Source organism: Festucalex cinctus, chromosome 16 (genome assembly GCF_051991245.1).
Source record: "Festucalex cinctus isolate MCC-2025b chromosome 16, RoL_Fcin_1.0, whole genome shotgun sequence".
Classification (NCBI taxonomy): Eukaryota; Metazoa; Chordata; class Actinopteri; order Syngnathiformes; family Syngnathidae; genus Festucalex; species Festucalex cinctus.
In genome coordinates, this window is record NC_135426.1 from 16173404 (window position 1) to 16184221 (window position 10818).

At 40.0% G+C, this 10818-nt stretch overlaps 1 protein-coding gene across 1 annotated transcript; it reads right to left on the reverse strand.

The window, feature by feature from the left end:
* Positions 1 to 401: 401 nt before the first annotated feature.
* LOC144003623 (sodium- and chloride-dependent GABA transporter 2-like) lies at positions 402 to 9367 on the reverse strand. The gene is made up of 15 exons (XM_077500068.1): positions 9231 to 9367; positions 8973 to 9158; positions 8384 to 8518; positions 6105 to 6245; positions 5955 to 6042; positions 5751 to 5883; positions 5538 to 5672; positions 4104 to 4207; positions 3887 to 4011; positions 2916 to 3028; positions 2706 to 2843; positions 1388 to 1490; positions 1226 to 1326; positions 960 to 1130; positions 402 to 879 (listed from the first exon to the last, which is right to left on the reverse strand). Exons 1-15 carry the CDS (start codon positions 9235 to 9237, stop codon positions 730 to 732), a joined length of 1830 nt encoding a protein of 609 aa, XP_077356194.1. The 5' UTR covers positions 9238 to 9367; the 3' UTR covers positions 402 to 729.
* Positions 9368 to 10818: the final 1451 nt, after the last annotated feature.

Sequence of the window (10818 nt, forward strand, 5' to 3'; positions counted from 1 at the left end):
CCATACTATACATGGTCATTTGAGAAAACAAAAAACAACAACAACAACAAAAAACGCCTTTGTATACATGGTCGTTTAAACCCCCCCCGCCATACTATACATGGTCGTTTGAAAAAAAAACAAAAAACAAAAAACAAAAAAAAACAAAAAAACGCCTGACTATACATGGTCATTTGAAAAACAAAAAAAAAAAACCCGGCTTACTATATCCATGATCGTTTATTTTAATAGTCTTTGGTGTGTATTTCACAAAAAAAATTAGAATTACAGTATTGCAATATGTGCGCCATTATTATTTCCTCCCTATGCATTTATTTATTTTTGCAAGAGAAGCTGGTCGCAGTTAAAGGCGGTTAATGTGTGCAGACAAAGTAAACTTCCACCTCGGATTTCATGTTTATTTAAAAAGAGACTTACAAATTTCTTTGTACAGATAATTTGTTACTGTATAAAATAAGAGACTACATTGACATATTAGTTCTACAACAGTGAGCACAGTAATCCTGTTGACATTGCATATTTCATAAAATTGCATACTTGGAAATACAAAGGCGAAAAATCACTTATAACAATATTATAATACAACAAATAGGGCTTTGGAGCTACGTAGAGCTGTTGGATACAGAGATGGCTGCATTCACAAGCAAGCTATTAGTAATTTAGCGATCTTTAATTCTATTCAGCTCTTAAAATTGAACCAAAATCCACTCATGTAGCTCCACTGGTACATCATAAGTTTGACTCTTGCTCCGACACAGGATGGTAGCCGTTTTTATTCCTGCTGGTGTCTTCCTCGGGAGCAAAAATGGCCAGCAACCTCTCTTGCTCTCTCTTGGTTTTGGGCAAGTCCTCAGATGGTGTGATGAGCAGCTGGATACGCTGTAGGAAGACACAACATGTGTGTGTTTTAATGAGAGTGTGTGAATTTTAGGAAGTTCTGAAAACAGCAAGTGCATTACCTCCCTGAATGTTCCCTGTGTGCTGCTGATTTTATACACCATCCACAGAGGGATGCAGACCATGGAGGAGAGAGCCAGCAGCCAGCCAATCACGTAGCCCCACCACGGATACACATACTCGTTGTTGTATTTTAGGGGAGTGTATTTAATGAGGGAGAAGGCAAAAGTTCCCTGGGGAGACAATCAATCAAACTCATAATCAAGGTACCAACTGTCATTTGGTTTCAATGTGGACACAAAAACGTGATATTTTGTTTGAAACTCACAATACACGTGGCCGGAGTGAAGAACATCCAGCAGTACTTGATGTAAGGCCCAGGACGGTAGCCAATCATGTCTTCGATGTTGTCATAAAAGCGATCGACCCCTGGAAAGTCCCATTTCAAAGATGTGCTTTTGGCTGGGGATCACATTTGATGGCGGCTTACCGTAGACCCACGCGATGCAGACGGTCTCAAAGAGGCCCATGAAGAGAAGGCACATGCCACTAGCAGCGTAGTAATCAAAGAGCTGGAAGACGTACATGCCACCCTGGACAAAACAACAAAAAATGTACTTAATTGAACCTATAAACTTTTGAATGTACAAATATTTCTTGGCTTTTTTGTACGACTCTCTCACAAGGTATTGAAAGATGTTTGCTCCATGAATAGAGTCACAAAATTCCTGGTCCAATTATTAAAAAAAGGTCACAATATTGTTAAAAAAAAAAAAAAAGAGCTCATACTAAAAAAAATCTGTGTTTTGTACATAACAGCAATGCATATAAACCACCTACAATTTCTAATAACAATAATGAGGCACTTACTTGCTAATGCAAGCACACATTGATCGCCTCACAAGCAAATTATGTTCCCCTTCATCTGACAATTAGCATAGATTTTAAACATAGAAGGCCAAAACATCCCTAATGAAAATTAAATTACACTAATAAACTAGCCACCAGAGGGTGCTAGAACTGCACAAATGGAAATCAACCTGACTTTTTTTAACAGGTGTTCCCTTTAACTCATTTGCTACCAATAACGTGTAAATACGTTTTTTTTAATGTTCTAACTGTCCCAAAGACGTATTTATACGTTTGTTTTGTTTTTATGCTAGAGCATACAGAAGGCTTTGATGCAGCCTCTCAACTGCAAAGAACGGTTGCAGAAATGGTAGTTATTACACAAACGGCCAGCAGGTGGCAGCAGAACAAAGGAGATCAACCAGAGCCATGTAGAAAAAAAGCTCAATTACTTACAATTTTAAATAGATTTGTGAAAACTGATGAAACTTAGCTCTCTTCTAATGCTAATTGCTGCAAAACGGAAACAGATAAAAACATACTTTTTTTTCCTGGTGAAAGAAGAGACTTTAATCTTTCTTTTTGTGTTTTTCATGTTTTTATAGCAATAGAACAGAATATTCTGTGGGCCTTGCAAAATCAGTCAAAATCCAGTAAAACAGCCGGGAGCGAACGGGATTGCGAAATGTGAAAATGGCTGGGAGTGAATGAGTATATTGTTAACATGACGACGACGATATTGTGGCAGTTTTATTATCACGATATCACGATATTGCCCTTATCGTTACGTCCATACTAATTACAATTGCTATTTTAATAGGCCTCTTCATAACACTGTTCATATTCTGACAACAGCCAAAAATATTTCAACAGTACCTCGCCAAGGTGTGGCTTCAAACAGGAAGTTCTCAGAGGAAAGCAGTCACATGTCATCCAGGGTTATGCAGAGGCTCGCCTACCTCCATGAGCATGATGAGGCCCACGAGGAAGGAGAGGAAGACCACAGCAAGGAGGAAGAGCTCCCGGCGGTTTTTACGGCGGAAGGTGGCGGGGTACATGTCGACGATGGCGGTCACCAGGCTTTCCACGCACACAAACTAAAAAAAAATAGAGCGGCAGTGTCGGCATCATTACAGGAGAACATTCATTCATGAGAATAATCATCCCACCTGACTGTCCAGCCCAAGAAAAACAATCATGATGAAGAAGAGGGCGGCCCACAGCGGAGAGAAGGGCATCATGCTCACAGCACGCGGGTAAGCAATGAAGGCTAAACCAGGGCCTGCAACGGACAACCAATCAATAACATACAGTGTGCCTTCATGTTATGGTTTGGTTTAAGTCATTGAGACATTTTCAGCAGTAAAAATGTGAATATTTTATTCAGAATTAATTTCATTATTTTTCATGTGCAATTTAAAAACAAAATTTTCCCACCTGCTGTCGACTGAAGATGACATCAGTTGTGCTGAGGTAGCGACCAATCACAGCTCACCTGTAATTCTGGGTTTGGTCAGCATACTGAGCCGTGATTGGACGTTACCTGCTTCCTCAGCACAGGTGATGTCATCTTCAGTCAACAGCAAGTGGAAGAATTTGTTTTTAAAGGTGTTAATTGTTCATGAAAAATAATGAAGTTATCACATGAATTATAGACAAAATATGATCTTCTTATTGTTGAAAATGGCTCAATGACTCAAGTATCCCTTTAACTCATTGACTGCCATTGACGGAAAAAGACGTCAAATAATGCATTTTTGCTGGGCTGGCAGTGAATGTGTTAAACACAATGTGCCAATATATTTTGTGATTATATTGCAGCCTCCTTTTTTCCTTTTTATTTTTTTTAATTTTTTTTTTAAGGCAAATGTTGCTTAAAAATCCATCAATTTTGGTTACATCTCATCTTAAGTCATTGACTGCCATTGGCGGAAAAAGACGTCAAATAATGCATTTTTGCTGGGCTGGCAGTGAATGTGTTAAGTGCTCTACTTTTACCGGCAAGTCTGAAGTTGGGTTTGCAATAAATACATCTTTGGGACACTTAAAACATTTAAAAAAAACAAAAACAAACGTATTTATACGTTATTGGGAGCAAATGAGTTAAATGCGATGGGAGGAAGAGTCCAGCCTGCCTCACCAGATTCAGCCACCTCCGAGATGGGGACGTTCTGCTCATAAGACATGAAGCCCAGAATGGAGAAGATTGCAAATCCAGCCACAAAACTGGTGCCGCTGTTCAGGAAGCATAATGCCAGGCAATCTCTGCAATGCAGACGCTTTACTACTTCTTCTTCTTCTTTTTGCATACCAGATGTTCAGAATGAATACGCATGAGTGGAAAAATCCGATCCTACCTGTAACAGTTGTTGTTGTATTTGTTGTAGCTGCCCAGGGCTGTCAAAGAGCCTAAACAAATAGCATAGGAGAAGAAGATTTGGGTCCCAGCATCCATCCAGACCTTCAAAAATGAGAATACAGTAGGTCAAACACATCAAAGTCGGAAAGACATACAAATGCACATGTTTTGTTTTGTTTTTTGTTACAAAACAAGCTCCAAACGCAGCAAAAGTGCAAACCGCTCTCCTGTTTACAATCCCAGTGGAGTCCAAAATGTCTGCCTCTTTTTGGAGAGCGCAGATGGACGCAGCAGGCTCCCCCCAACAAAGAACCACGGGGAACCTGCATCTGCAGCCTCCTCGCCAAAACACCAAAAAGCTCTCATTTGCTATTTTTCACATACTAGTCCTTTAGACAGAGATGGGAAAAGTTCTCTATTCGAGTAAAAGTACAAATACTTGTGTAAGAAAACAACTTTGGTAAAAGTATTCACTTCAAATAATTACTCAAGTAAAAATAAAAAAGTCCAGGCTCTGAAATGTACTTGACGAATAAAAGTAAACAGTATTTTTAACCGGATGTTTCCTCCTAATTTCGAAAGATATTAGCCAACGCTGACTTGCTATCAAGTTAAAATTATCTTGTTCTAATCTAGCCAATTGCACGTCATGTGATTTCATGTCGTAGAGATCTTCCGGGTCAAGTATTTTAATCGTTCTCATGCATCAAAAAAAAAAGAAAAAAAGAAAAGAAGTAATGACCTTGTTTTCTTTGTATGTATCAAGTAAAAAGTAGGGATGTCACGATAAGGGCAATATCGTGATATTGTGATATTAAAACTGCCACAATATCGTCGTCGTCATGTTCACAATATTGAAAAGGAACACATCTGTTAAAAAAAGTCATGTTGATTTCCATTTGTGCAGTTTTACCACCCTCTAGTGGCTAGTTTATTAGTGCAATTTAATTTTCATTAGGGATGTTTTGGACTTCTATGTTTAAAATCTATGCTAATTGTCAGATGAAGGGGAACCTAATTTGCTTGTGAAGCGATCAATGTGTGCTTGCATTTGCATGAGCTCTTTTTTGATAATATTGTGATCTTTTTTAAATATCGCCAACGCCCCCACAATATCATGATAATTATCGTATCGTGACCTTCATATCGTGATAATATCGTATCGTGATGTTTGGATATCGTTACCTCCCTATTAGAAAGTAGGGATACTCGTGTTAAAATGTAACGGATAAAAATAAAAAGTAGTCAAAAAATAAGTACAAACTACTGAAAAACACAACTACTCAAGTAAAGTAACTGAGTATTTGTACTTCGTTACTTCCCATCTCTGGCTATAGATGCATAATATGGACACAAAACATGTCAATGACCAATAGAATCCATTATTTCATTTCCTGAAGTCCTTCTACTTTTGTAGTGGCATTTTGGGTACCTGCGGATCTGCGAGTCGTCCCAAATCAGGGTAGAGGTAGAACTGAATCCCGATCCCTGCACCAGGTAGGGTGAGTCCCCTCACCAGCAGCACCAGAAGCATCACGTAGGGGAAGGTTGCAGTGAAGTAGACCACCTAAATATCCCAAAAAAGCAAGAATAAAACCAGCTGTGTCTGCATATTCGTCAATCGACGTTTCACTTTGCCACCCACTTTCCCCGTGGATTTCACCCCCTTCCAGATGCAGAAGTAGCACATGAGCCAGGCGATGAACAGACACAAAACCAGGTCCCAGTTGAGCGAGCCCATGTGGTCGATGCCCGGCGAGATCCTCAGCGCTCGTCTCCTGCGGAGGGCGAACGAGAAGATCGGACGTGCAAGATGGCGGACGGAGACCATCGCAACTTGACGACTCACTCCCAGAACTCCATGACCGGAGATGTGGCGTTGGTGGCGATGGTTTGCTTGACGGAAGTGTTTCTCCTCTGGAACTCCACGCAGTGTTCTGGAAGAAAGGGGGGAGAATCATGCACTGGTGGGGAAGCGTCAATAGTCCGATATTCGTACCTGTGTTCCACGAGTTGTTGCAAGAAGACCAAGGTAGATCCCAGGAGAAGGAGAAAGATAGATAAAACATCCCCCAAGCCAGGACGATGATGTAGTAGAAGTTCAGCAGGGTCACGATCACCTGTGTGCCATAGCCAAGACCTGCACAATATGGAACATTCAATACATACAAATTGGCCACAAAGAAGTCCATTTGGGGAAATATTCGGTTAGCTTCCAAACACACTTGGTGCAATTCGCTTCGCAGTCTGACTACAAACTAATTAGGGCTGTGCTCAAAAAATCGATACGGCAATATATCGTTGCGGGCCTCATTACAATACACGTATCGATACGCAGGCGTCAGAATGGATATTGCTCGTTAACTTTAAATAGGCAGTTAACGTTTGCCTTTGCAGCTTGCATTGTACCTAAAAAAAAATAAAACCCAGCAGCGTCTTTGAAGTTAATTGCCTTCAATTAATGCAAAAATAGCTCACCAGTGATTGGACACTGTCTCTTGCTAAGAAAAATGAAAGCAGAGGAAGAATATCAACATTTATTTACTTATAAACTTAACATGGCATGTGTGTCTTAATGTACCAATTTTCTTAAATTTGTTTAAAAAATGAAATAGAATGTGTTACATGAAAAAAAATGTTTTTATTTCCTCAAATATTTCAAATAAGCACATTTTAAAGCTGTAATTTTAATACTTTGATATTTGTACTCATATCGGCTCATGTCTATTAATAAATTTTTCCGGTGTGTCTGTGAAAACTGCTCCCCACTCTAGAGTGCGTACACATTCAAACCAGGCATGCCACTTGGTGGTAAACCAGAAGATCTACTAACAAAAACATTTTTGTCATCCAACATAATAAACATATCTTTTAGGTATACATATTATTATAAAATGCCAGTAAATAAATGTGAAATATCGGGATACGTATCGCGTTGAAGATCAAGTATTGGGATACATATGTATCGCGATACGTATCGTATCGTGACTCATGTATCGTGATACGTATCGTATCGTGAGGTGGGCGGCAATACCCAGCCCTAAAAGTAATGTTGTTCCGATACCGTTTTTTGCCCCCCGATACCGATTCCGATACCCAGCTTTGCAGTATCGGCCGATGCCGATACCATGCCGATACCTAAGGTTTTTTTTCTCAACATGAAAAAGCTGTTCTGCCATTGGTTCAGAGTATTCAAGGGCCAATAGGATAGCTTTGGTCGGCATGCAGTGAGCATGTCACATATCAGTGAATGTTGTGCACGAGCAAGACACAAGATGCTGCATCCAAAATCCTATATTAGCATTGGAATTAGGGATGGGCGAGTACCGATACCAGGTATCGGTATAATAATAATAAAGTAAAAGTAAAAATAATAATTTGAATCCGTTGTGTGGGTCAATTTGACTCAAATTTTAGGTCAATTCGCACATCGTCTGAAATGTTGCATCGCAAACGCGTCGCAGATATGTTGCAAAAATGACCTCATGTCTTGCGAATTCAACATTCAGCAATGTTTGCAGCTCAGTGGGATACGGTCTAAATAGAACAAATTTTGAAATGATTTTTTTTTTTTTATGTCAAAAAACTTGCCATTTTAATAGGGGTGTGTTCCATTACATTTTATCAGTAGTGAAGAAATAATTAAAAATGAATAATAATAATTAGGGATGTTCGATACCACTTTTTTTCCAGACAGATACCGATACCCAGACCCTCAGTACTCACCGATACCAACTGCCGATACCAGTAGTACATTTTGACAAATAAAAAAAATGTTTTTTAAACAAATTTATTTCCTTTAATTTGACAAAAAAAAAACATCACAGTCACTCTTCAATAGTCTTACCGCTCAAAATAAAACACAAAAATGCTCTTTTAGTTTAAGATTCACAATTTTGAAGTATTTCCAAACCGGTGAAGTTTTGGTGAAAAACTGCTGCAAGCTAGCGCCAGTTACAGGCAAGGAGGACTCACTTAATTAACGTCTTCCCCCCTTGTACTCGTCTGTGTCACAAGTACTCGAGTACTTCAAAAAAGGCTGGTATCGGCCCGATACCGATACCTGGTATCGGTACTCGCCCATCCCTAATAATAATAAATGATTCCTTGTGTCTACCTATACGCTACTATCCTGGTAGAACAAAATGCAAAATAACAAATAAAATATCAATGAAAATGTTATTAGATGTATTTCCGAAAATAATAAATAAATTGCTTTTGACTGCTGCATTGAACTGCCAAACGCGACACGACTTTTTGATTGATTGCTTGTCGTACCTTCAAACAAGGGGCTGATTTTCCTCCAGCAGGTTACGCCCCCCTCGCTGGTGAACTGGCCCAGGGCCGTCTCCAGGAAGAAGACGGGAACTCCGCAGGCAAAAAGGAAGATGAGGTACGGGATGAGGAAGGCACCTATGGAGCGCAGAAAGTCGTCAGGCATTTATTTTGGGCTTCCATTTGACAACTTTGAAGTGCTGGAAGTTAAAGATGGAAGGCTCTCCTTTCCCCCCGATGGGTGGCCCGGGATCTATGGCGGCGCGCTCACATTTCCGCCTCTCGGCGGGGACAGCTGCCGCGAGAGAGGAGCAACAACAGCTGTGTGACCCCTCTAGGCCCCGACCTTTGACCCGGCCATCCCGCAGAGTCGCAGCGAGGCGAGTGAGCGAGCGCACGCTGTTTTCAAGACCCCCCCCCCCCAAAAAATGGGTGAAAATCATCTCTTGAAAGGACATTACATGCGGAGGCAAATCATTTACATTTCAACAAAACAGCAGGAGTCGTCAACAGCCATTGTTTTGACAGTCTTTGTTTTGTGTTTGACTGTGATAACAAAACATTGGGATGGAACTAGCAAGATCCATCTCACCTCCTCCATTCTTGTAGCAAAGGTACGGGAAGCGCCACATGTTGCCCAGGCCGATGATGGATCCGGCAACAGATAGGATGAATTCCACCTTGTTGCTCCATTGGCCCCTCTCCTCCATCTTCACCTCCGAGGGGGGCAGCGGCTCCATTCTGGTGCCATTCTGGACGCCCGCCTTGGCAGCGTCACCTAAAGGTCAAAAGAGGCAACATATGTTGGAATTTACACTTCACACAAGTAAGTGGACGTTGATGAGCTTACCGATCATTGCACTTGTCCTCGAACGCTTCACGCACGCGTGTGCTTGCCACAGGTGCTTGACCAGGAAATGCTCAAGATTTTGAATTTAAGTACAGAGTGTGGGGGGATGCGGAGGAGGAGGCGGGGGCTTGAAATGCTAAACTTAGGCCAGCCTCCACTGTCCATTCTGTCATGTGGCTGCTTCAGAGCAAAGTGCATCGCTTACACTTGACAGTGGAATTGATGGGGACGGACATAGCAGACGTTCCAAAAAATATTACCGTGTCATTTGCGGCACTCATATGATATCAAATAGAAATGTAAATCCAGAGCAGTGACTCCTAACCACTGTGTGGGGAGAGATTCTGAGTCGTGCCAAGGGAAATTAATTCATTTCACTTCATTTGTCCAAAAATGATTTCATATATCTTTGTTCATCTTTCTAAGGCCAGCGTTATATAATGAATGAAGGATTTTGAAAAATAACAGCATTTTTTTCCCTCAGTATTGCAATTTAATACGCGCCCCCCGAGTTCTTCAAAGGTATTTTTTTCTAACACAAGAAATAGATTAATCTGTATTACAATAAACAATCATTTAAAGTTTTGGCTTTTGCTAAAATAAAGGGAAAGGAACCATGGACAAAAACGTACTTAAGAGTTAATTTATTAGAAACTCTGACTTGCAGCTTTTTAAGTGTTCTTGATAACGTGACACAATTCTATCAAACAAGTAGGGGTGTGAATTGCCTCGTACCTGACGATTCGATTCGTATCACGATTCACAGGTCACGATTCGATTCGATACCGATTAATCCCGATACGAATTTAAAAGTCGATTGTTGCGATTTTTTTTCATTCAAATTTAGAAAATACTAATCAGTAAGCTTGTAGAGTGTAAGATTTATATGAAAATGTATTATTTATTTATCTGAAATTTCAGTCTTATAGAGGTTGTAATCTGTTTCATGTTTGAACAGCATTAAAATAAAATATTAAGGCTTAATGTTCCGTTCATATAACATTCTTCCATGCTCAAGGTGTGAATCCAAAAAAAAAAAAAAAAAAAAAAAAAACCCGATTCTGCCCTTATTGAATCGATTCGAGAATCGCGCGATGTAGTATCGCGATATATCGCCGAATCAATTTTTTTTTAACACCCCTACAAACAAGTGTAGTGTAAACCTAAACTAATAAATGATAAATCAGATGACAACAATAATGCAAACAAGTCGCCTCAACTTTATATGTGACAATGCTATGGAAAAATGTGGATTGCACTTTGACATGATAAAGAAATAAACCTGACATTTTATATATATATATATATATATATATATGTGTGTGTGTGTTTAATGTATATAACAACACTAAGTTTGAATAATATGTGACTTTGATAGAATATTTTCATTCTCTTGTGGTCACACAAGACACAAAATAAGACGTAATCGTGATGAAAGAGCAGTCATGTGCTGCTCGCTCACTCAGATGAAGACGACAAAAGCGGTTGAGGCGAGTTAGCGCCAGAATGTAGCCAGGGGTTAGTTACAAGTAGCCCCTCCTTCTTCCCCACCACATTCCTTTCTGCAAAAGACCAAATAGATAAGCCA